This window comes from Carlito syrichta, unplaced genomic scaffold (assembly GCF_000164805.1).
Source record: "Carlito syrichta isolate Samal-C Ts95f unplaced genomic scaffold, Tarsius_syrichta-2.0.1 Scaffold305874, whole genome shotgun sequence".
Taxonomy (NCBI): Eukaryota; Metazoa; Chordata; class Mammalia; order Primates; family Tarsiidae; genus Carlito; species Carlito syrichta.
In genome coordinates, this window is record NW_007249970.1 from 401,795 (window position 1) to 428,641 (window position 26,847).

The 26,847-nt window shown below is 49.3% G+C and overlaps 1 protein-coding gene across 1 annotated transcript; it reads right to left on the bottom strand.

Annotated features, from left to right (window-relative positions):
• Positions 1-25,528, bottom strand: RBP1 (retinol binding protein 1). The gene is given in 6 exon segments (XM_008062881.2): positions 1-251; positions 979-1,080; positions 24,685-24,863; positions 25,276-25,365; positions 25,368-25,465; positions 25,467-25,528. Coding segments are annotated over 6 exon segments (585 nt in total). The 3' UTR covers positions 1-197.
• Between the last annotated feature and the right edge of the window lie 1,319 nt (positions 25,529-26,847).

Below are 26,847 nucleotides of genomic sequence, written 5' to 3' on the forward strand. Positions count from 1 at the left end.
GATGCTTTGAACCGAGATTACTTTATTGGTATGGCTCCATTTTAAGAAAAAGAAAAGAGACAAAGCCAAGAGACAGGCTCTGCTAACAGATGCCTGGGGGCGGCTGGACATTTCTGCTCCACACTCTGTAAGGAGGGGGATCCTGGCTCGCACGTCCACACCACTCATTCCTTGAGACAAGGTCGTCTGCCTGGGCCTCACTGCACCTTCTTAAATACTTGCTTGCAGACCACACCCTGCACTCTCATTTCCTGAAACAAAAGCAGATGCTGGTCACTGGCCAGAGCAAGGTCACACAGGGGGCTCAGTGTATCTAGGGGCAGGGACTTTAAAAATACACAGTGGCTGCTGCTTTTCCCCAAGAGCTGGTTTAACTAACCAATTCTTTGAAAAGCAGGTTGAACTGTGTTGTGGAGACCAGATTCAATAGCTACCTATGGACAGAGCTGGCTGGGAGGAAACAGATGTGGCTCAGAGGTGACCAGTAGGATCCCCTGGTGCCTGCCCTCCCCCTACCATTCCCCCTTGCCCCAGACTGAGATGTCTTAGAGAAGTTTAGAGAATTCTTCTTGGCTCTGGCCTGCACAATTTGGCATGGTGGATATATACATCATTTGGGAACACACTCTGTAGATGGGCAGTTTGGACATGTAATCTAACCTTTTAGCGCCCTCATGTCCTCATCTCTAAAAAAGGAACCACATTTATATTTTGAGAGAATAGAAAGAAATATAGAATGCAACAGGGTGTAGCTCATGGCCAATGCTTAGTAGATGTACCTCTTCTTCCCATGCCTCTGATTAGATGACTGGGTCAGACTAGACCTTGAAAACACACTGCTTAGCTTTTAAAGTCACTCTAGCATCTTCTCCAGGCCCTTGGAAGAGAAGCTTCAGAGTAGTCTTGGCATCTTCTTCCAAAGTCCATCCAAACCTTAACAGTGATGAGGGACTCTGGGGGCCCAGCTCAGAAACCTACCAGGTGCAACTCATCACCCTCGATCCACTGGGTCCAGCCACGCCCCTCCTTCTCGCCCTTCTGCACACACTGGAGCTTGTCCCCGTCCCAGCTCACCGTGGTCTGCCAAGCAAGAAGCACAGTAGTCAGTCCTGAGCAATCAGGCAGCCCTGGGGGGCTGGGGAAAGGATAGCTCTCAACCTTGATAATCCAGGATGCACTCATGTCAATCTCATTATAGCAAATTTGAGCCTAATACTCCCTGCCCACCACATGCTTTCATTAAAGTGTGTAAATCAGTTCTACAGTTTATGAAAACCTCCATACATTTTATTTAAAAGGGTAATTAGGAGGGAAAAAGTCACTGAGGTGGGGCTGTCATAGCAAGGGCTGAGAATGGGGCTGGGGGAGGAGGGACCTTTAAGGGCTGAGCACAGCAGGGAGTGGGTGGGGTGAGTGGGCGGGGTGAGGCAGAGTGGTGGAACAAGGGCTGGAAGGTGGGGAGTAGACTTCTGAGAGTACCCTCCCCATCCTGAGACCTTTCTTTCTTTTTTTAGATCAGAAAATATAGTTTACTTAGAAAGTAAATTAGAGAGAAAGAGAAGATTCACCTCCCCAAGGTAGGGGAGGGGGCCAAAGCCATGAAACATAGTGAAGGCCATAGCTCAAAGAGCACATGGCCACATCAGAGTCTCATAAGGCAATGGCTGCAATGGCCTGGTAATGGCGCTATCCTGAGACATTTCATTTATTCATTATTGTTTCAACCTTTGCTGGGTCCTGAAAAAAAGCAGATGCTGATCACTGGCCAGAGCAAGGTCACACAGGGGGCTCAGTATATCTAGGGGCAGGGACTTTAAAAATACACAGTGGCTGCTGCTTTTCCCCAAGAGCTGGTTTAACTAACCAATTCTTTGAAAAGCAGGTTGAACTGTGTCGTGGAGACCAGATTCAATAGCTACCTGTGGACAGAGCTGGCTGGGAGGAAACAGATGTGGCTCAGAGGTGACCAGTAGGATCCCCTGGTGCCTGCCCTCCCCCTACCATTCCCCCTTGCCCCAGACTGAGATCATGTCTTAGAGAATTCTTCTTGGCTCTGGCCTGCACAATTTAGCATGGTGGATATATACATCATTTGGGAACACTCTGTAGATGGACAGTTTGGACATATAATCTAAGTTTTAGAGCCCTCGTGTCCTCATTTCTAAAACAGGGACCACCAAAAAGATCCCACCTGCCTTCAAACCCTCTTCATCTCATGGACAGAATGACCTTAGGTGTAACTAACCAACTGTTTGCGCACATGGCAGCTGCCAGCTGCAGGCTGCCTCTCCAGGCACTCCCGGGACTGTCTCTAAAGCCTCACGCCTGAACCTTTGGAGCACAGATTAGCAACTCCTTCTTACAGATTGGGTAACGGGACCAGCCAAGTTCACCCAGGTGGTCCGTGGAAGAGCCAGGTCAGACCACAGATCACGGGGCTCTCTCCACTGCACTACACTGATTCTTCAAGGGCCTGTGTCACCAGTTACAGGTCGGAAGCCACGGAAGCCCAGGTAAGAGTCCTGGGAAGGGGAGGCTCGGGAAAGAGGAGGCAAGGGTTGGATCCTGAGGAGAGGACGGTGGAGTTGAAGGAGAGGAAAGGAGGTGGAGGTGCTGGGAGAGAAGAACTCTCGGTGCCCCATCACGAGATGAAGACTCAGAAGTATGCTCAGGAGCTCCCCAGGCAGGCCCCAGGGAACCATGGGGAAGGAGGAGGAAGACACCATTGCCCTGCTTGGGCTTCCCACATCTCACCTTTGAGCCCTCACATCTGCTCAGAGCATGGCGTGCCCTGCCAGGTGCTGGCCGTGCCAGAGGAAAGACAGACAGGAAGAGGCCTGGCCCAAGACCTTGGGAGATTTCAGTCTTGTTGGAGCAGAAAGGGCTCACCTAGAAACACAGCTCAAAAACGTGTTGGAATTCAGAGGCAAGGCAGTCCTGTCTCCTTAAGCGCAGCTGTGAGTGTGGCCTAGATTGGGACAGATGCCCTGGAGCTGGGCACACAGAAGGTGCAGTAGGCATCTCTCGTATTTGCGGCTGCCCACCTCCTTTTGAGTAGCCTTTCCACATGGGGTGATTCCACATTATGAGCCCTGTAGTGGCCAGAACTGTTTGCCCCTTGCTCATTGTGTGGCTCTGAGCAAGCTCACCCCTTCTCTGCCCCGTGTTCCTGTCACAGAGGCCTTGGCTTTAAAGAGCTAAAGTTCTAGGATTCTCGCATTCCTTGCCATGTTCAGCGGAGTCAGGACAGGCATCAACAGCCTGAGAAACGATTTGGGAGAGAAGGAGAAGTCCGGGGGAAATGGGTGTGGAGTTAGTAGGGCCACTCCCTGCAGGAGGATGGAGCTTCGCGTCTGGGCTTGCTGATCACTACTGCCCTCTGCTGCTGGGTTGAAAGCTGCAATGAGATACAGGCTCAGGGAGGCAGGTGGAGCCAGCTGTGTTCCTCAGCTCTGTGTAGGAGTAAGTCTAACTTCTGCTCCTGGAGCCTCTTCCCAGTGGGAAATAGGGCACAAGAGGACTTGGGAGGCTGTTCATCTCCCTGGTCCAGAGATTCACTTGGAGTACATGTCTAGCCTTCAAGTTAGAACATAATGTGGTTAATGTCACACTTAAAGATGACTAGTGGTCTCATGTCATAAATAAGACAAGATGCCCATTCCCTTTATCCGTGCTTCACTTGTGCCAGGCCTGTAAAGGGAAGTGGGAACCAAGAAGTCCGTCCTTGGCTTCAAGGAGCTCATAAGAACACTTGGTTTTCTAATCAACTGTGTGTTTATCCAGAAGGCTACTGTGCATGTGAAAGGCTCCTGATTCAATCAGAGGCCCAAAGAGAATTGCTTGTTTTCAGCTATAATATCCACACTTTGGCCTCTTCTGGGAATATTAGTCAGTGAGTGAGCATATTCACCATCTTTGTATCAGAAAATAACGATAGCCGGGCTCGGTGGCTCAGCTTGTAATCCCGCGCCTTTGGGAGGCTGAGGTGAGAGGATTGCCTGAGCCTGAGGGTGCGAGACCCTCCTGGGCAGCGAGACCTCATCTCTACAATAAATCAAAAAATTAGCCGGGCGTGGTGGCATATGCCTGTAATTCCGGCTACTTCAAAGGCTGAGGTGGAAGGATCGCCGGAGCCCAGCAGGAAGAGGCTGCGGTGGCTGGGAGCAGCCACTGCACTCCAGTCTGGACGACAGAGTGAGACTCCAACTCAAAAAAAAAAAAGAAAAGAAAAGAAAATAACGATAATGAGGATGTATGTAATATTGCTTCTTCAGAGATAACTGCTCTAACATTGTATATGTTACAGTGTAGGGTGAATTTCCATCCACTCTTATCTATTGATAAATAAAATAGTGGATGGAAATTCACCTTACACTGTAACATTTGTACATATATATATATTTCTGTTTTTACAAAATTAGGATTGTATTATTTATAATTTTGTATCCTCATTTCTTCATTTAATAGAAGCAATTTCCCACTTCAACAAATATTCTTCACAAGCCTTATTTTAATTGTCAAATAATATTCAGGAAATGACTACATAATTTGTAGGGTCCAATGCAAAATGAAAATGAGGGGGTCCCTTGCTCAGAAATGATCAATAATTTTAAGACACCAAGAGCAGAGCATTAATTAAACCAAGTGAGGGGCACTTCTGAGCACAGGACCCTAAGAAACTACATTGGTCAGAGGGTTATGAAGCTGGCCCTGGCAATATTTCATTTAACATACATACTATTAATTAGTTGATTACCTATTCTTGGCTATTTAAGTTGTTAATAATTCTGTGCTACTACTATTCCTTGTGTACATAGTTTTAAACACATTGTCGCCTTAGAATAAATTTCCAGAGAAGGAATTGTTCCATCAGGGAGTGTGCATATTTTTAAAGCTTTTGATGAGTATTGCCAACTTGATCTCCAGAAAGCTCAGACCTGTTTATCTACCAACACCAGTGTCAAAGAATGGCCGTGAAAGAGATGCTCATTAATGGTAAAATGGACTTTTATTTCTGGGCTACCCTTTTCAGATCACTTGGCATCTTTTAACAGGGGCCATCTGGATATAAATAATAATATCTTAGCCCACAAGAATGACAGAATTTCAGACAACATGATAGATCTAGGGTTACAAAGAGCAGAAGCCTGTTTGAGAGTAGATAAACCTTTCTTAGAGGCCTAAAAATCATACCTCTTAAGGGAAGCATACCCCTCGCATGAATACAACACCAGTTTCCAAGGAGGCACCTTCTTAACTCCAAGCTTCTGTTGACTCTGATGCTGGGTGAGTTGAACAGAGCAGACGTTATTCTTATCAGTATTAGATGTGGAGGAGTGGCTGGGCTCAGAGAAGTTATATGACTTTCTCAGTGTCACTCAGTTAATGAGAGAAAAAATTTGAGCTGGAATATGGGCCTTGCGTGACTCGGTACTCACTTGTTTTTCAGCCCAAGGCAGAGCACCCAGCGAGCCCTGGGCAGGCGTCAGCAGATGCCTGCCAAAGTCGTTGGGGGCTTCAGGGAAAACAGAAGCATTGTGCTAAGACTCTGAGCAGCTTCCTGGAGAAGCACACTTCAGTCCACTCATTGCAGGGTGTGGGTGCTGGGAGTCAGAAAGGGGTCTTAAAGACACCGGCTTGTAAAGAGGTCCCCACAAGGAAGTGCAGAGAAGGGACCAGGCTATCATAACATGGCCCAGTGTGGTAGGCTGCCACAGGTGGGCTCCTGATTCTCAAAAGGAGTTTTAAAAAGTGGGAGGGGCATTCTGGGCTGAGTGAATAAGGAGGCACAGGAAGGGTGGGTAGGAAAGAAATGACAAGCACACCAGAGCTCTAGAAGTCCATTCTGGAATTAAGAAGAAGGGGGAAGAAGGATGTTGCTGGTGGGGTTAGATGGGACTAGAATGCCAGGCTGAAAAACTTGGACTGCGTGGCCTGAAGCATATTTTGAGTGTCTATCGTTGCGGGTGTGCTGCTGGGTGGCACCACCCAGGAGGGCATGCAGCACTGTGGTATATGTACAATGGTATCTATGTATGTACCATGTGTGGTGGTGGGCCAGGGAATCTCCAAGTGTCCTCTGGAAGCTGAGTTACCATTTGTGCTGGGCTCCTGGTCTTTGCCCTCTCCTACTGCATCTCCCCGACCCACATCAGATTGACCCCGTCTCAGCAGCCAAGACCATGTTCCTTGGCATCAGACAGAACTGGGTCCTCTGTTCCTGACTATGTGCGGTGACTTTGGGCAACTGGATTAACCTCTATGAGCCTCAGTTTCCTCAACTGCAAAAGAGGGCTAACTGTAGGCAGCCTCTGTCTCTTTTCCCTAATCCTCAGAACAATCTGGCAAAGGAGGTGCTTTGTTTATCTAACGCCACATAAGGAACCACTCCAGAACTTGATAACTGAAAACAACCACCAAATATCCTCCCAATTCTGTTGGCTAACAGGGCAGTTCTTCAGCTGCCCGTGGCTGTGCTCAGTGGGGCACCTCAGCGCCTCTCCAAGCAGCCTCTCTCTCTCTCACCCTTCAAGGGCTCTCCACGAGCCCTTTCTCTTCAGCAGAATAGCCTAGACTGCCTTAAAGCATGGCAACTGCTTTTGGAGGGGAGGGCTCCAAGAGGAGGAGCCCCTACGGAGGCACTACTTCAATCGTGCCTACTAATGTTTCATTGGCCAAAGCAAGTCAGGTCAGCTGAGCCAATGTGGGGAGGACTTCACCGGGGCACGACTATCAATTGACTTGTTTATATAGGAGGCACTAGCTAATGGAAACCATGACCCAGAGCTTAGATAAGGCTGAGGTTTGCTTGTCAAAGTTGAATAATAACCCAGGTCTTTTTTTTTAAGAGTTGGAGATTTGTGACAAAGTGACAGACATGCTAGTCATCATGGCCAAATTTTTTGACCAGCTCTGTTTCCGACCTGGGCCAGTTCACTCCTCCTTAGGCAACCTGGTGATCCCCCAGGTCCTTGGTCCAAGGAAGTCACCCTATTGATGTTGAACTTAGTGTGAACACTTGATTAGCATAGCGCACTATAGCCCAGAACTCCTGGACTCAAGCGCTCCTGCAACCTCAGACTCCCGAGTAGCTGGGACTATAGGCACGTGCTGCCATGTCCTGTATCATCATGGTCAAAATTTTTTTGGAAGTTCCTTCTCCTTCCAGGAGATTTGGATCCATGAGGAGGCCTTGCGGGGGCTGACTGCTTCCCCTAAACATTAACTGGTCTTTGTTAAAGCAGATATATTTGGAAGCTCCCACTGGTAGCTGTGATGGGCCAGCAGTGTGATTCAGTCCTCCCGTTCAGTAATCCGTGTTCACTTTTGTTGAAATTGGATTTTTCTTCTTGAGCTCTTTATCTTGTGGGAATAAACCAGTCATTTCCAAGAGGGTCAGATTTGTTATATGAACAGAAAAAGGGGTGGGGAGTCAGGGAAGAGGGCAATCACTTAAAAACAAATGAGAGAAAACAGGAAATGAGTCATGTGGGAAGGAGAATGGGTAACAAACAATGGTAACTTACTTTCTTGTGGCACAAAATGTAACTTCCGATAACAACCTTCCCCTTGACCCAAGAACTTGTTCCATGACCTCCCTCTGAAGTCAGCAGCCAGCCACCTTTGCTAGCTCAGGAGAAGTGAACAATCTGGAACAAGGACTCAGCCTTTCCTGAATGCCAGACCTGAAAGGGTCTTTAAGAGATTATGCAATCTGGCTTCCTAGATTAATCCAATTAATCAGGGTCTAATTAGGGAATATCAGGTAGGAGAATACTCCTGAAGCTTTCCAAGTCCCACAGAAAAGGCAGATGTTTGTGGGGGCAGAGTGGACATGGCTACAAACCAAAGGGGCTAGGCAGTGCGGCCGCCTCCAACCCCCACCATGGGCTCCAGGGCCCCACCTTAGAAATGGGATCCAGACAAATCCAAGAATGAGGAGGAGGGATGGCCATCCTCCACTCGCTCCCTCACTGGTCATTCTCACCCCATAGGACAATAGAACGTTGTCAGACTTTTGGGTACAAAGTCTGGTACATGCCTGGAGCCCAGGGAAGCCGGTGGCAGAGTGGAGCCAGTCTTACTTTTCTACTAAAAACTAATAATAACCCCATCACTCTGGCCTTGTCAGCAGTTTTCCCAGAGAAACATGCATCAACAGATGAATGAAGACAGCTTTGTACCACTATGACAAGGGACTGTCACTTCAGAAGCCATTATCCATCTCCTGTGACTATTTAGAAACCCCAGCTGGCACTGCTGCATGGGACCAAATGACATGGAAAGCCCTGCTCTCAGAGGTAACCTGAGTGTCCCAGGGGTGTTGTAAGGCCCACTTGCCCTGTTCAGGTGACTGGTACTGGAGTGACAGACAATTCCCACTAAATGGAACCATTTCTTGGGGGTGACCTGGCATGACCTAGAAATGGTGGGACTCAACTTGGCTGTCAAAAAACTTGTGACATTTGTTAAAGCTCCCACATGCCCAAACACTCACTCTCAAGAGCAAGGGATGGTGGACCACTCATATCCCTCTCTGTTTGCCCACCTAGCCCTAGAAATCCCTCTGTTTATGGACCCACCATAAACATAAGGTCCCTGAGGGCTGAGATGGGATCTTGTTGGCTCTGCGTTTCCAGAGCCAGATTCTAAGAGGTGAAGCCTTGCCCACAGTGACATGGGCTTGCAAAGGCCAGAGCTGGGACTGAGCCAGGTCTGACTCCAAGATTGGATTAAGGGAGTGCAATTTAAAAACCAGACAATGAGTAGGTACTTTTGGGGGGTGGTGGGCATCGGTCTCACTCCGTCGTCCAGACTGGAGGGCAGTGGCACGCTCAAAGCCACCACAGTCTCGACCTGCTGGGCTTAGGTGATCCTTCCACCTTAGCCTTTCAAGTAGCTGGGACTACAGGTGTGTGCCACACCCGGCTAATTTTTTGATTTATTGTAGAGATGAGGTCTCACCAAGTTGCTCAGGTTGGTCTCAAACCCCAAACCCGTGGGCTCAGGCAATCCTCTCACCTCAGCCTCCCAAAGTGCTGGGATTATAGGCGTGAGTCACCGTGCCTAGTTTGTAGTAGGTACTTTCTATACATAATGTGAATGGCGAAGAGACGCAAATTGGTCTCTCCTCCTGGAGTTCTGATTCTAAAGTGTGCTTCTCCCTTTGAGGGTATATGTGTTCCTGGGGTAATTAGAGAGTCTTCAGTGTCTGGTGCTTGTGTTATACTAGTGAGGGAGGGAAGGGCAGGAGAGCTAACGGAGAACCCGCCAAGGACCAGGTACTGTGCTGGGAGTTTCCCTCAATTTCAAACTTTAGCGCTGATAAAAATTAGCCTTATGCAAGTAACCAGCCCATCACCTTAGGCTAGGGCTTTAGCCATAACCTGAACCCAGTTCTCCTGGCAGAGACGGTCATAAATTGCCTGCGAGACCAGGCTGGGTAACGGACAGGTGGTAGCTCCTCTTCTCTGGTCCATTCCTGGGGTGCTGGCATGATATAAGCTAAGCATAATCAAGAGGAAATACCAGTTTCACTCTAAAAGCATATTAAAGCTAAATTAATAAGGCTTTAAAATGTGAATGAGTAATTAGAGACACAAAAGCTGTTAAAAGCATCTAATACAAACCAGTCAAGCCACAATAAGGCCTTTGTGGGCACAAAAGAATATGATTCTAATACCACCAAGAAGCTAACAGCAAATAATAACACAATTCTTAGGACAAACAAAATGAGAAAATGCTAAGACTAATAATCTTGATGTGTTACAGTTTTTTCTTCCTAAACATTTCAGAAAGTGTCTAGAATCAATTTAAACCCGTCAGAGTACTCCAGGCCCCATGGAGGCCCGGGTACTGATGGAGAGGTGGAAAACAGGGCTGGAGATGGTCACAGGGACCGTGGAGTGCACTTGTTCATTCCAGCCACCCAGCACTCATGGTGCCCCCGAGGCTGAGCTGGACCCAATCTCTGCCACGGGCAGCTTGGCCTGGAGGACAGTCATGTAAACTGGCAGTGACATCTCTGTGCTCTGTGCTGGGGTGGATGGTCAAGGAAGGCTTCCTGGTGGGAGTGATAGCATTGCTGTCATTACCACTGTCATCATCATCAACCATAACAACACACATTGAGTACTCTTATGTGCTGGGCAGGGGAGAAATCAAAGCATGTGTCACATCAGTTGACTCCTTACAAACTCCTGGAGCAGGTATGCTTTTCCTCATTTTACAAGTGTGGAGACTGAGGCCTTAACGGTCACATAGCCCAGAAGTGGGAGATGAGATTTGCCTCTAAAATCCGTACTCTTGGGCACTGTGCTCTGCAGTTCCCTGACCTAAGCGGATCATTGTATTAGCAGTAGGATTTTGCCACCTGGATCTGGGCACAGGAACAGCATTTGGTGATCATAAGTTCCACACCTCCTGTACACCAGCTGCAGGGACTGGAGAAAGGAGGTGAGGTGAGGATCCTGCTTGCTTTCTTTCTTTCTTTTTTTTAGATTGGAAAATATAGCTTATTTAGAAAGTAAATGAGAGAGAGAGGAGATTCACCTCCCCAAGATAGGGGAGGGGGCCAAAGCTAGGAAACATGGCGGCCATAGCTCAAAGAGCCACATGGACACACCAGAGTTTACCAAAGCAATGGCTGAGGACCCTGCTTTCCGATGGCTCACAGACTGTCAGAGAAGACGACAAGAAGACAGGGAATTCAGGCAAAATGGTAAGTGCTGGTAGACATAGGTGCCGGAGGTCATGGAAGTGGGGGAACACGTCATTAGCCTCTGAGATGGAGGTAGAGGCCCATCAGGGAAGGCATCCTGGAGGAGGTATGGCTAAAAGTGATGCCAGAAAACACCACGGGAGTTAGCTTAACAGAAACAAAGAACTGAATACTGTATGTTCTCACTCATAAGCGGGCCCTGATCACTGGTCATAAGAGCACAAGGGTGGGAATGGCAGATGCTAGATACCGCTTAAGGGAAGAAGGAAAGAAGGTAAGGAGCGGGGAAGGACAGAGGGGGGAAACATACTGGGTTCCAGGCCCACTATCGGGGGGGCAGAGGGCCCACTAGAAGTCCAAACCTCACCGGCATGCAATCTACTTATGTAGTCAATCCTCACATGTACCCCACAACTCTAAAATTTAAAAAAAGTACAGAGAGAAAGAAGAGGAACAAGAAAATCCCAGGCAAAGGGAACAGCATAGATAGTTGTAGGAAAGTCAGGTGCGGTAGGGGCTGCGTAAGGGAGGCTTCTATACAGGCTTTGCCCAGCAGAACTCTCCTGGTTGAACTCCCCACAAAGCCTGACCCTGTACTGACACCAGAATTTCCTGGGGAGTTGGCTCACGGCCTCTCTCCTTTGTGTCCACATGCTCCAGCTGGCCTAACCTGGCACCAGAAGACATCCAGAGGCTGGCTTATCTGGCAGGCAGAGCTGGCTCTGCTACCCAGGGCCAGCGTGAGGAAGCAGGCTGCTGTCAGTTCCACCAGCATGGGTGGGATAGGACAGGGATAAGGGAGAAGACTTCCTGCCGGAGAGTGCTCAGAAGGGCACTGGAGCCTTATCCCTTTCATAGGAGCATCTGGCCTCCATTTTTTAATCTTTCAAGGCCAACAGAAATCAACAGCTCCCAGAAGATAAGAGGTGCTAGCTCGGTAAGCAGGTCAGGATCTCCTGACTGAGAGCACCTCAGGGTCTGAGACCATTTTATTCACAGCAGGATACCAGCTGATCTCTACTTTAGAAACTATGGAAGAGAAAAGTGCATTACCATTTATTGCATGAATGAATGCCAGAAAACATTCGAGTGGCACTCTTGATTTTTCAGGAAACAAACACTTCCTTTTCTTTAAGACACAATATCCCAGACAATGTGGCTGTTTATTCTTCCATAGATTAGCCTTATAGAAATGGGTTAGTCATTTGAGCGATTTGGCCCCGAGTATCTGAGGCTCAGAGTGTTTATGAACCTTTCCCAGAGCCACACAACTAGGAAAAGTATGAGATATGGCTCAGTTCTCTTCTGCCCAACTCTGAGACCATGACCTACCTACTCTTCCCACATGAACATCTTGCTGTCATGGCTACGGTGGCCACTGAACAGCTCCTGACAGGCTGGGTGCCTGGCCCAGCCACAGGACAGTGGCTCACTTGCCCAAGCTGCTGGAGGGACCCCAAGACAGCCTCGGGTAGAGGCAGGCCTGAGCTCCAGTCCATCCCCACTTCTTTCTTGCTGGCGACCCAGAGTCAATTTATTACACCTGAGCCTCCACTGCCTCATCTGCAAAATGGGACCGCTGAGCCCTGCCACAAAGCAGAGCCTTGAGGATGAAATGAAATAAGGGGTTGCAAGGATCTGTCTCAGTGCAGGACACACAAAATATGCAGTAAACAGTCATTTCCCTCTGCTCTTGGCCTCACCCAGTCTGTTCTCTGTAGGTGTGGAGAGACCGTGCCCTTTTGGGTCAGCCTCTGTTCTCATAATCTTACTAGCTCTTCTCTGGGTGGCCAGGTGTCCCTTCACATACGTGAGTACCCTCAAAATCTGTCTTCTGAGGGTCACGGTTCACAGGGTAAGAGGATGAATAACAACAGCTCATACTGATGGAGAAGCTGCCCTGGAGGTCTTCCCACACACTGTTCATTTAATCCTCACCATGTTGCGGGGATCCCCTGCTTTATAATTATCCCCATTTCTCAGGCAAGTAAAGGCACTGGGAGGTGAAGTAACTTGCCTAAGGCCACACAGTCTGTAAGGGGCAGAGATGAGGTTTCAAAGATGATGAGCCAGCTAGTCTGGCTCCAGTGAACTCAGGTGACAACTCAGTCTGATTGCCAGACTCCTGTTTCAGAGGGAGTTGACTTGAGGATCAGCAAGAACTTAAAGGACAGTGCGGAACAGCTGCCTTCAGTCCCTGCAACAGGGTTCTCAGTCGGCAATGTGGTTCTCATTGTTGGGAAGAACAGGTTACAAACCAGACCTGACTTCCCTGCAGCTCACAATTCCACCCCTCAATACCTTTACTTCATCAGAGGATGCTGCATTTTATTTTATTTATTTTTGAGTCAGGGTCTCACTCTATTGCCCAGGCTGGAGTACAGTGATATAATCACGGCTCATTGCAGCCTTGACCTCCTGGGCCCAAGTGATCCTTCTGCCTCAGGCTCCCAAGTAGCTGGGACTACAGACACAAACCACCATGCCCAGCTAATTTTTAAATTTTCTAGAGATGAGGTCCTTTTTTTTTTTTTGAGGTGGAGTCTCACTCTGTTGCCCAGGATGGAGTGCAGTGGCACGCTCACGGCCGCCCCAGTGTTGACCTGCTGGGCTCTGGTGATCCTTCCGCCTCTGCCTTCCAAGTAGCCAGAACTACCATGCCTGGTTAATTTTTTATTTATTGTAGAGAAGAGGTCTCGCCAAATTGCCTGTGCTGGTCTCGAACCCACAGGCTCAGGCAATCTCCTCACCTTGGCCTCCCAAAGTGCTGGGATTACAGGCTGAGCCACTGAGCACAGTCAAGATGATGTCTTGCTATGTTACCCTGGTTGGTCTCCAACTCCTGGACTCAAGCAATCCTTCCACCTGGGCCTCCCGAAGTGCTAGGATTACAGGTGTGAGCCACTGGGTCCGGCCTGCATTTTAGATTTCAATAGCCTCACTGAGAAATTAATCCAGAGCTCTGACCACTTAAAATAACAACTGTTACGTCTCTCCCTAGAAGTGATCTGGAGTCACACTGGCTATTTCAAATCCTAGGACCACCAGCCACCTGATCTCAGACAAGTTGTATCTGTTCCACATTTCATTTTCTTCATGTATCATGTAGGAAGAAATTTGGTGTCTTCATCATAGAATTATTATGAGGATTAAAAGAATGAACTCATAGAAAGTGCTTAGACGAATTCCTGGTACACAGAATACCCGACAGACATTAGCTGTTATTAAATGGCAAGTGGATCTTCAGTGATATGGTAGGTGATACATTTACATTTTTGCGGTTCCGCTGTTTTCACTTAACACTCATTTAACAAACACACTGGAGCCCAGCGTGCTCCAAAGGTGTGGCCCCTGCTGTCTCGAATCTCAAATACTAACCAGCATCACAAGCGCCTTAAGAGCAGCACCCGCAGAGAGGTGCTGAGAAGAAAAAGGAGGTGGGATGGGGAATCAGGAAAGAATCAGCAGAGCACTGAAGCCTGGGCTGGGTCTTGAGCGATGGGTAATTATCCTCCCAGGGGAGGAGGCATGGAGACCTCCCAGGGAAGTGAGCCGAACAATGCCAAGAGGATGACAAGCGAAAGCACCGACAAATGGCGCCATGGGGCCAAGCACAAGGGGTGTGGGAGGGAAGGGGGCTGGAGAGACAGGCAGGGCTATGAACTGAAAAGCCCGAGGCTGTCTGGCCTTTACCTTCAGTGCTGGGGAGCCCCTGGGAGTTTTGAGCATGATCAGATTCCGTTTAGTATGTGAAAGAAGGGCTGAAGTGTTGAACCTGGTAGAGGGGAGATAATGTGAAGATACTGCAGTAATTAAATGAAATAATCCACAGAAAGCGCTGAGCCTGGCGCATAGTAAGCACAAGATATGTTAATTGTGACGGTTATTACAGGCAAGAGATAATCAGAGCAGTGGGGATGAGGGAGGAGAGAGAGATGGTGAGATGCAGAATCTTTGGAACTTGTTGACTGACTGCTGGTAAACACTTTGCATTTATCTTCATAGTGATCATTAACATGGCCACGTGGTGGTCTGTGGAATTAAAAAGCCACAGTTTCTCTAACCACCCACAGTTATTTGGCATTTAGGAAAACCAGCGGGTGACAGCCTGTTCTATAAACAGTCAGGAATCAGAGCCATACGCAGTCAAATCCCAAGTTGATGGTTAATCTGTGTCTATGGGCAGAACATATGCTACCCTGTCTGTAAAATGGGAGAATAGCACCCTCCTCTCCAGGATTGTTGGGACGATTAAATAGTTACACATAGGGCTGGCATGGTGGCTCACATCTGTAATCCCAGCACTTTGGGAGGCTGAGGTGGGAGGATTGCTTGAGGCCAGGAGTTTGCAACCAGCCTGGGCAACATAGCAAGACCTTGTCTCTACAAAAATTAAAAAAAAAAAAACTTAGCTGGCATAGTGGAGCACACCTCTAGTCCCAGTTACTCAGGAAGCTGAAGTGGGAAGATCACCTGAGCACTGGAGGTCGAGATTGCCGTGAGCTGGGATCATGCCACTGTACTTCAGTCTGGGTGACAGAGACCCTGATTCAAAATAAATAAATAGATCGATAGATAATGGATAGATAGATACACATAAAGTGACAGGGTGGGGCCTGCCACACAGTAGGCCCTCTGACAGTTGTTATGCTTACGTGGGTTGTTGCAGATTATTATCACAGAGTGACAAATACCTTTGTACCAATTGAATGCTTTCCTTGGAATATAATCGCATAAGTAGGATGGCTGAGTCAAAGAATAAGATGATTTTCTGACTCATTGCACATTGTCAGACAGTTTTCTTTTTCATTTTCTGAGTGCAGGACTAGTTCTACCGTAAAGCTGGCAAAGGTGGGTTTTGGAGCCTGGGTTCTCTGCCATTCCTACCTCCACCCCCATCTTGGTTATGCAGTTCTTCCCCAGAGGACTCCTGTGCTGTTCCTGGACCTTCAGGTCAGCAAAGGAAGAGGGAAGGAAAGTTGTGGGGGAAGCGGGGGATGGTGGAGAAGGAAGAAGGAAGGACTCATTAATATCCCTGTACTAAAGGTGTTTGTATCTTAAAGGAAACACCTAGAGAAGTCATTGCATATTAAACCAAAATAAATGCATTCTAATGGTGGAATTTCAGACAGCATGACATACCTGAGGTTCCTCTTTGGAGGACAAGAGGAAGTGAGTACGTGTGTGAGTTGTTTGCATGTATGTGTGTTCCTATGTGTGTGTGCCATGTGTGCTAGCACAGCTCAATTTATACAATGAAGATAGCTACGAAAATGGTTCCCAGGGAGAGAGCTCTTGTGAATCAGACACTGTCCTCGCCCTGGCCCTTGAGGGAGTTTTCAGTAGACTTCAAGTCAAAAACACAAGTAAGTCCCACCCCCGCAGAGTCCTATACAAGATTAGTCAGAAACAAAGCAGCCCAACCCTGACACACCTTCAAAGGTTAGCCAAGGAATAATGTTCCAGTCCCGCATGAACACTCACTATAGCCTTGCATGCATCTAAGACACTGAGCTTTTCTTAAGCTTTTTGTCACTCTTTGTGCTCTTCTAGAAACTCACCATGCCCCCGTGAAGATGTGGAGTCCGTGGCTCCTCTCCCAGAAGATGAGTGGGTTTTTGCTGCTGCTTTGGCCAACAGAATATGACGGACCTGTTGCTGCGTGACTTCAGAGGCTAAGTAGCTCATAACAAGTGTCTTGCCTTGTTCTGAGACTCTCATTCTTGGAAACTAGATGCCACCTTGTGAGGAAGCCCCAGGACAGCACAGGTGGTGGAACAAGCCATCTCCTCTAAACCCTGCCCAAACTACAGATTTGAGAACAAAATACATGATGTTGTTTCAGAGTGGTTTGTTACAAGGCAAGAGAAAACGGAAATAAGGCATTACCACATTTAATTCTCACAATAACCCCATTAGGTGGGTATGACCACTGGCTCCTTTTTACAAATGAGGACACTGAGGCTCAGAGGGATAAAAAATACCTTTGCCAAGGAGACAGCTGGGAGGTGGCATCAGGATTCAAATCCAGGGCCATCTCAAAGCCAAAGTTACTAATTGTTCTGTTGAGGCCCACACATGTCCAGCTGCACAACTATTGGTGTCACTTACTTGGACCCTCAGGTGCAAACCACTGTGGACTGCGTTAAGATTCGTATCCCAAGACAATCTTCTGCTCCCTGATACCTGCCCTGGAACAGAGCTACACCTCTCCTCTCTCATTCATCCCCCAGAACTGGTCACGTTTCACCTTAGCACAGAATTATCACATTGAGCCATGATGAGAGCATCACAGGAACCTGGGCAAAGCCCAACCCGGTTCCTACTTTTTCTTTCTTGGTAGTTATCAGAGGCATCAGCATCATCTGAGAACTTGTTAGGAAAACCAAGTTCTCAAGCCTCACCTTAGACCTTCAGAATCAAAAACTCTGGGGTTGCAGCCTGCTTGAGTATGAGAACTACTGTTCTGGCTACTTGTGTGGGTCTTAACCCATGATCTCTGGAGTCTGAATGTCTTAGGAAGTTTTGAGATGCAAGTGATAGGAAAGTAGTTCAAATAGCTTAAGAGGAAAGAAAGAGAATATACTGGCTAAAGTACATAGAGAGTCTAGGTATGATGTTAGTGTCAGGAATCCCCATAACCCTCCTATGTTGCATTTTTTTTTTGTCTCCCTTTCTATTGACCTCATCCTATATTTTCCTTGTATTGGATTTGTCCATGCAGCTAAGGAAGTTAGGGTGAAGGGACTGGCCTCAGAGAGCCCCAAGCTTATATCATACCAGCTTATCAATCTTTAAGGGACTAGAAAGCACCTCTCTCTCAGGGTTCCTAAATTAAAGCCCAGGAAAGGGTGTGATTGGCCTGGCTTGGGTCACGTGCACAAGCATGTGACAGGCCATGGAACACAGCAATTATCCTGGCAGAAGAGACAATGTACTGTGATTTGCAGGCCCACCAAAACCCATGTGTTGAGTAGGGATAATTCCCATTATAAAATGGAGGTGGTTTTCTATGTAGGAGGTGGTAGAGCAATGCCAGTCAGAAAAACCAACAGCTGTGAGTCGCTCAGTAAACACCTGGTCACATTAAGTGATGCTGTTCCTCCCTGGGTAGCATGGGCCCACAGTATTTTGGTTTCACAAGTCCCTGTCCCCGTATTATCTCTACAGTCTTCAGAATCCGCCTTGTAAGATAAGCTGAGCAGGAATCATGATACCCATTTTGCAAATGTGAAAACAAAGGCAGAGTGTCTAATCATTTCTGGTTTTTTTTTTTTTCTTTGAGCTGGCTGTCACTCTGTCACCTAGGCCAGAGTGCAGTGGCATGCTCACGGTCACCCCAGTGTCAACCTGCTGGGCTCCAGCAATCCTGCCTCAGCCTTCTAAGTAGCTGGAATTACAGGTGCGTGCTAATTTTTTATTTATTGTAGAGATGAGGTCTTGCCAGGTTGCCCGGGCTGCTCTCGAACTCGTGGGTTTAGGCAATCCACTCGCCTCGGCCTCCCAAAGTGCTGGGATTACAGGCTGAGCCACCGAGCCTGGCCTTGTCTAATCATTTTCACATCACTCTATTAGTTGGGTAATAGAGAAGAATTCAAAGCCCGATCTGACCCTAATACCAGCACTCCTTCTACCCATCCGAGGCCTGTCAACATCACCTGTGTTTACCTCCAGACTGCGATGAGACTCACAAGAAGGACCTGAAATGAGGGCCCGCAGCAAAGTTCTGTGGGAGACCTTGTGGTGGAGGGCTTTATAAACCGACAGGTTAAAATCCTTCCTCTGCCACCCGCTAGCTGGGTGGGCTAAAAAGGTACTTCAGTTCTCTGAGCCTTGGATTGTCATCTGTGAAATGTGCATCATGACACAGAGCAGCATTTGTTGTGTGGACCACAGGAAGAGTGCTCCAAGCATTTGGTCAGGCATGGCACTTAGTAAAGATTTAGTACACGGTCTTCTCCTTTGTTCCTGCCTAACAAAAGCCCAAACCTAGCAAACCAGTGTGAATTTTTGAAAGCTACTTTGTGAGTTTTATTTGGGTTGCTTTAATTCTTCTTTTTGTAATCCTCAAAAGCATGCTGCTGACACCGATTTCAAAGGTCAGAGAGCTTTCCTTAAGACATGAAAGAGATCCTGTGTTTCCATCCTGGAAAGGGCCCAGCTGAATGCCCAGTGCCTGATCTGGGCAGGGGTGGCTCTTGGAGGCTCCCAAATCCAGTGAGATTCTTAGCTCCATAGTCCAGGGAGTTAATTTTGTCAGTGGCTGTGTGTTTTGTTGTTGTTTTGTTTTTACTAAGAACCCCAAAATCTTGTTAGTGGGTGGATCAATAGCAATCAGAAAGCTGGCAAGAGTTTAAACCCAAGTGTTAACAGTGGTTTGGTGGGTTTCATGTATTACCATATATAATCAGATGGATGGATGGACGGATAGATAGAAGGATGTAAATAAGAAAGTCAGGGAGGGAAGAGAAGGAAACATAGATGGATAAAAAGGAATTCAGAAAGTGCTGAATTCAGTACGTGCTGATATGGAAAGATGCCTAAAAAAATGTCATTGAGTAAAGAAAAAAAAGTGCAGAAAAGAGAATTGTTTCCTTTCCTCCCTCCCTCCTCTTTCCCCTCCCTCCCTTTCTCCTTTCCTCCCTTCCTCCCTCCCTTCCAATAGAGATATTGACCAATTGCCCAATGAATGGCAGATAGCTTACAGATTTAAGGAAGACTTTTCGGACAGATCCACCAGAAACATTAACGGTGATAACCTCTGGGGAGTGGGAACAGGGCCAAGTTGGGGAAGGGGCCCTTTCCTTTTCAGCCCATATTCTCTAGTGCTATGTAAATGTTTTCCTTTTTATAATGAAAACAAAGAAAGTGACAGCAGGGCAGAGGGCTGGAAGAGGAAGGCAGGCCTCTTGGAGGGGTCATTCTGAGTTCAACATGTGAAGGAGCCAGAGGAGGAGGTGCCAGCCCAAGTGAACAAAGCAGCCTCCTCCAGGGAAAGCCTGATCTGGTGTCCACGGTGGGATGACAAATGGCCCTTCTGCCTGTGAATCATGCCTGTGATTCCTGGCCAGGGCTCAGTCTTCTCCCACAAAAGACGCTCATGCTGGGGGGACTTGGAGACAAAGAACCAAATCATTCTGAGGCCCTCCCTTGCCCAGGAGGGAAACACTGTTTGAAGGTGAAGAGCACCTTTCTTTCTCATGACTCCCTCCCCAACACCCAAACCCCCCCCCACCCCCTCGATTCTGCCAAAGCCCACAAGTGCTATATTCAAGAAATGATGTTGGTTTCTCTGGGCCTGGTATCACATTTTCATGTATAAAAAATCCAAGAAGTAATGGAGAAAAGCCCTTGTCTGGCTAGCCAAACTCAGCCTTCACATATTTCCACTAGGACCACAACCCCTGTTATTTGTGGGTCACATAAAATCTGAACAGACCAGACTGGAAGTGTGAGCTACACAGGTCTGAGTCCCTCCACCCGTCAGCTGGGGCAAGACCACAGAGCCATGCAGGTGGTTCTGGGCATGGACTCCAATGTCCACAGGGGTCAGGCGATGGGCTAATCCAGCCAGTGGTCCATGGCCCTCTGTGACTAATTGTATAGTTTTTACACTTTGTATAGAGCCGCAGGTACAGACAGATGTGTCTTTACTACAAAGCAGCGATTCTCAATCCTTAGTTGCATGTCAAGCCTTAGAACCAGCCGGAGGGCTTATTGAAACACAGATTGCTGGCCCCACTCCCAGAGTCTCTGATTCAGTAGATTAGGGGTGTGGCCAGGCAATTTGTCTTCCTAAGAGGTTTCCTGTGATGCTGCTGCTGTCTCTGCTTTGGGACCTACCGCTTTAAAGGAACCCATAGTTCTAACAGTGACAAATGACCATTTGACCCTTGACGTCAGATAACAGAGTGGGATGAGGTCTGTGGTAACCTGGAGAATGTCCCACGTAAAGCGAGCAACTGGGCAATATTCCAGGGATTCACATGGCTCAGGAATAAACAGCCACCCAGTATCTTCAGCTCTCTTGATTTTTTTTTTTCTTTTGGAAAGACCAGTCAGAAAATATAGATTTTTCTATGAAATCTAACAATCTTTGGCAATCATTGGCAATTGACTCTGAAGTTTTTCAAACACTGTATAGGCCAAGCAAAACACATCTGCAGACTGAATTTCACCCCTTGGCTGCTGTTCTAGAATACAGATAAGGTTGCTGTGGAAAAGGGGCAGGATCAGAGATCTCTTAGCCAGCCAGCCTCTGTCACTGTGGAGAGGGACTTCGGCCTGGCCATGCCTCTCCCAGTAAGGGCTCCCAGGGGTCATATCTCAGCTCCCTACCAGGTCCTCAGGGATCTCCTCTCGCCTCAGGCCATGCTGAAGTCTTCCCAAGCTGAACCTCTCTCCTCTCTGAAACCCAAGCCCAACCAGGCTTTTTGACCTCTGGGCCTTTGTGCATCAGATTGCCTCTGCCCAACACTCATCCCTTTCTCCACAGCTGCTCTAATTCTTTTTTTTTTTTGAGTCAGAGTCTCACTCTGTTGCCCTGGCTGGAAGGCAGTGGCACGCTCGTGGTCACCACAGCCTTGACCTGCTGGATTCAGGCAATTTTTCCGCCTCAGCCTTCCAAGTTGCTGGAACTACAGGCACGTGCCACCACACCTGGCTAATTTTTCTTGATTTCTGTAGAGATGAGGTCTCGCCAAGTTGCTCAGGCTGGTCTTGAACCCGTGGGCTCAGGCAATCCTCTCACCTCAGCCTCCCAAAGTGCTGGGATTAGAGCCTTGCTCTAATTCTCACCTCCTCTGGGATGTTCCCTATTACCCTACACCCAGCTCTGTGTTTCTTAGCCCGCTGGGCACCCATCATACACTGGCCTGTAATAGCCTGAAGATGTGCCTGTCTCATCCACTGGCCTGGGTTTCCAGAAGGCTTTGCTGCTTCCATGACCACAAGGCTGAGCCCAGGGCCTGGTATGGGATAACTCTTGGCCTTGGCCTTCATCTCAGCCCCTTTTCATTTGCCAGCTACTTCTTGTCTATCCTTCAAGCCAAAGCTCAGACTCCACTTCCTGTGGGAACCTGCCCTGACCTCTCAGACTAAGGAAGGAGTGCTTCTCTGCCCCGACTGGTACATTGTTCACTACAGTGAGAATGGCTGCTCCAGTCTGCCTCCCCCTACACTGAATTCTGTGAGGGTAGGAACTCACTTCACTGACACAGAGGCTGCAGTGATGGAGTAAGCACCCTGGGATGCTTGTAGGACCCATAGAGGAATGAACAAAATACATGAGTGAGTGATCCCAAGTGAGAGTGAGACTCCTGTGATGTGTGGGAACAAACTCCAAGCGTGTGGGCCAGAGAGGGTAGTGGTGAAAGTTATCTTTGGCAACCACCAGCTCAGCCTCTGGGCATCCATCTCCCCTCCACTCACAAGCCTCAGGCGCGACAGCTGATCTAACTCTATTATCCTGTACCACCCAGCCATGTTCTTCCGGCCATCCAAAGTTGCACACCATCCAGCAGGCAGCCCTAGAGAAGGGTTTCTCTGCACTTCAGGGGGTCAAGGGAAGGCTGAGCAGAGCAGAAGAGCCCCACCTCCCAACAGGCCATGATAAGTGGGTGAGGAGTGTCCATCTACCTGGGAGCAGGTCTCCCCACTGGAGCAGTGACAATGGCCGTGCATCCCAGCCCAATTTCATCGATGTTGTCCAGCTGCTAGATTCCGTTTTTTGCTCACCAAACATGGACTTGATGCTGGGTTGAGAAGAGAAGGTGGCCATTGTCCCTTCCTTTGTATCTAAAATTCTCTCTCTCTCTCTCCCTGCTCCTTTTGTTGTACAGTCAAGTATAGAAGTCACCTCTTCCAGAAATCCTGGAATTTGCCTTCTCTGGGTGGTCCCAATCCTCCAACCCCCACCCTGTACTTTCCGTTGTCATGTTATGTTGTGACTGTTTGTGTGTTTGTCTCCACCACAAAGACTATGAGTTCCTGGACATTAGGGCCTACGACATGCTCTGCCTTCCTGTGCCTGGTGCAGTGACCAGCACGTGAGGGAAGTAGTATGTGCAACGTAGTGATGAACTCAAACCTCCCTCTGACACTTGCAGCTCCCCAAGGTCACACACAAAGACATCCTGCCATGATTTTCTTATCTGTAAAACTGGTTGGAAAGGGTATCGTGAAGATTAAATGAGTTAATATCACATTTGAACAACACCAGGCACATAGTAAGCACTTGATGAGTACTGTATTCGCTAGTATTACTAGGGGATCAATGAATGTTTCATGCATTAATGGATAAGTGAAGGAGTGAAAGAGTGATTACCAGCCAAGCACAAGCCGGCACATTTTAGAGTGTAGTTGACCCCCAATAGAAAGACATCTGATGTGTTCTGTGAGCTCCCCAAGAGTGAGCTGGGACAAGGACTGCATAGGGACAGACCTATAGTGAGCAGGTCTTGGACAGTGAGGGGAAAGACAGACTCTGTTGAAGGTCCCCTTTCCTTAAGCCTTTCCTGAAGATTAAGAGGTCTTGAGACTTTTTAAGGCACAGCCTGACATTTTGCTACAATAGTGTTTTCTCCCACTTGTAGTCCCTCCAAGGACACTCCCTGCTGACCACCCCTTCTTTCCCATCATTCCAAGCAGCAGACTCAGATACCAGCCCTAACTGCCTTCAGATGAATAAACAAGGTGGGGGGATGAGTCATCCCTGCTGGCTGGCTGGCTGGCTGGCTGGCTGGCTCCAGGCTCCTTATTCCCAGCAGCAGCATCACATTCCTGCAGCCACAATCCTAACAAACTCAGCTGTCTTGTTTCTGCAAAGGCTACCAACAGAGGAGCCTGCAGGGTGCAGAGTGAACTTTAACATCAGAAGACCCAGGGCTCACGTCTCATCTCTTGCAAATCTCTACCTCTCTGAGCCTCAGTTGCTGCATAATATGGGGTTACTTATTTCTCCCTCTGGGCTTTGGTGACTGGCACGGGCAGCAGACCAGCAGCAAAGACCCGTGGTAAATGGTAGGAGGGGGCGGGCAAGGACCCCGTCCATCAGCAAGGTGGCCCCTGGGGATGTGCCAGTTCTGAATACTATAGAAGGGAGACTAGGAGTACCCTGACCTCCGAGCAACCCGAGAATGTTGGGAGAATGTTGATGGAGGCCTGGGGCTGGCCTTCCGGAGTCTGCTGTGGCAGCGCTAATTGGGGTGTCTGAGGTCACCAGCTTCCCACCCTTGGGGGAGGGGAGGCTCAAGGCCCTCTCCCTCCCCCCCTGCTGCTTCCTCTGGCCTGGGCTGCAGGGGGCACTGACCTATTGAGTAAGCATTGGCTGCAAGGTTCAAAGGAAGCTCAGCTACACTCCATGGTTGGGTGGGGTGGGGGATGGCCTGGGGCCAGATCCCAGCTTCAGGGCAAGGAAGGGCAGGTCAGAGGCCTTCCAGCAGAGATCAAGGGGTCCCCAGTTTCCTAGAGGGAAGTTTACACTTCAAAGTGGTTCCCTGTGTTCTCTCTTTCCTCCATTTTCCCCCCTTTTGCCTCCACCACCCCAAAGTCAGCCAAAGAACACAGTCCACAGACTAGCTTGGGATTCTTGCCCAACCCCTCCCTAGCTGGGCATCTCTGGGCATGTTACTTCATCCCTTTGAGACTGTTTCTTCATCTGTAAAATGGGCGTATTCGTATCTCCCTCAAAGGCTGTGTGATGCCTAGATGAAGTCATGTGTATAAAGCACCTGGCAGGGTGCCTGGACGCAGGGGAGACTCAACAAATGGCAGCCTCCTAACTGTTCCATCCAGTTTGGATGGAGCGGGGTGCTGCCTCTCACGGGGACTGGAAGTGGGCAGTTTCCAGTCCCTCCCTCCAAACACACAGGCCCTTGCTGCCCTCTCAAATGAAATCGCCCAGCCCTCAGTCGGTTCCCTCCCCAGCTCCCCGCAGGGGACACCGGGTGCACGCGAGTCCTCACCATGCACTTGCGGTCATCTATGCCCGTCAGATCCTCCTCAAACTCCTTCCCAACCTGGAAGTCCATGATGTAGTTCCTAAAAGTGCTCAGCGTGCGAATGATCATATGGTCGCCGTCCTGCACGATCTCTTTGTCTGGCTTCAGCAAGTTGGCGACTTTGCGCAGGGCCACATTCACATCTGCGGGGGGCGGGGGAGAGGAGGCGGGATGGGGGGACAGATGGTTGGCACGAAAACGCAGAGAACCGTTCCCAAGGTAGCGGGGCCCCGGCAGCCCGCCGCGCCCAGGACGCTGTTGGGGCTCCCCCTGGCTTTGCGCGGTCTCTACGGGCAGCCGGTCTGCGCCTTTTCTGTTTGTATTTTATTTTTTTGCAACAAAGTTTTCTGCCCTCAGGTTAACCCTTTAAAAACAAACCCCGGCAAACCAAGCCCAGCTTCGCGCAAAAAATCACCACGTCCAGAGCCCAACCAGCAGACACTTGTCACCAAGGAACCCCAACAGCCCGGGTCCCCGACTCGCAGCCTGGGGGCCGGCCCGGGGCGGAGGCCGAGGCTGCCCTCCCGGCTCGCCCCGCGCGGCGGCCGCGCTTACCCAGCGCGCGCAGGTACTCCTCGAAATTCTCGTTGGCCAGCATCTTCCAGTACCCGGTGAAGTCGACTGGCATCTCGGGGGGTGCCCGGGGCTACGGAGCGGGCGGGAGCGGCTCTGGGCTCTGCCGGGGCGGCGGCTGCCGATGCTGTCCGGGTGGTGGGCGGCCCGGGACTGCGCGCCCTCGGGGCCGGGGTCTCGGAGGGGCGGCGACAGCTGGATTCCAAGCGCGTACCAAGCCCGCGGGAGGATCCATTGTAGCCGTCGCTCCACCCCTCGACGGGGGCGGGCCGGGGGCGGGGGCTTTGGAGGGCCAGGTCCGACCCTGGCTGGCGGCCACCTCCCCGCAGACCTCTGTTGGCGTCCTGCGCCAGGGAAGAGAGGGTGGGCGCTGGGGGCTGCGGTATCGGCCCCAGCTCTTCGTGCGGAGGAACTCCTTCGCACGCCATGAACTTCTCACTCGGCGGCCACTCTAGGAGAGGGAAACAATCTCCGCGCGTTTGCTTGGGGTGATTAGGGAAGGAGGCCACTTGCAGGCCTTTGTCTAAAGCCGCTGGCTGGTGGCCGGGGTGGACGGCCGGGTCGGGAAGCAGGGCGGCTCAACGCCGGGACACAAAGCGGGGCGCCCTCCCCTCTCCTCCCAAAAGCGACAGCTAGGTTGATGTTACAGTATTCGACGTGCAGATGGCTAAAAAAGCCTTGTGGGTGATTCTGATGCATCATTCAACCTGAAATCCACCACCTCCGGGGAATGTAAGCAATTGCCATATGGTTACCAAGTTTCCTCCTCTTCACCTAAGCCTTGGCCTCCACGGTGGCCTGCACTTGGCGTTTCTCACTTAGGGTGTCCTGATGTCCTTTTCATTTCTGCAGCTCGAAAGTCGCCCCATTCTTTTGCATTCTTTTGCTTGTTCAGCCTGTTTCCAACTGGTAGACCGGTAGACATTTGTGTCATTTCTGATCCCTCACGCTTAGAAACAGTCCTGCAATGAGAATCTGTGATGGCATCTCATTTGCCACCTGTGTGGGTATGTCACGGTGCTTTAAGATGGCTGTCTTCGCCACCAAGGAGACGAGGTGACATCGTCACATGGGTTGACTTTTTGACCTCTATTAAAGACTGTCTCTTTTAAATTGCTTTTTGCACAAATCACAGCCTAGGTGACAACAGAGACATTTTCTTCCCCTCTAATGCTATCATGAGAGGTTAGTCCTCACAGTACATTTGGATTAATTAGGAAAAGAAGCCTCTTTCTGGGGGTAGAGGCAGCTTCCTCCCAGGGAGTGGCTTGGATTTCAGCCCCTCTCACCCCCTCGCTCTACTCCAGAGCTTCTTTTCTTTTTTTTTTTTTTTGAGTTGTAGTCTCACTCTGTTGCCCAGACTGGAGTGCAGCCACTGCTCCCAGCCACTGCAGCCTCTACCTGCTGGGCTCCGGCGATCCTTCCGCCTCAGCCTTCCAAGCAGCCGAATTACAGCTACCACTCCCGGCTGATTTTTTTATTTATTTTTTGTAGAGATGAGGTCTCGCTGCCCAGGAGGGTCTCGAACCCGCGGGCTCAGGCAATCCACTCACC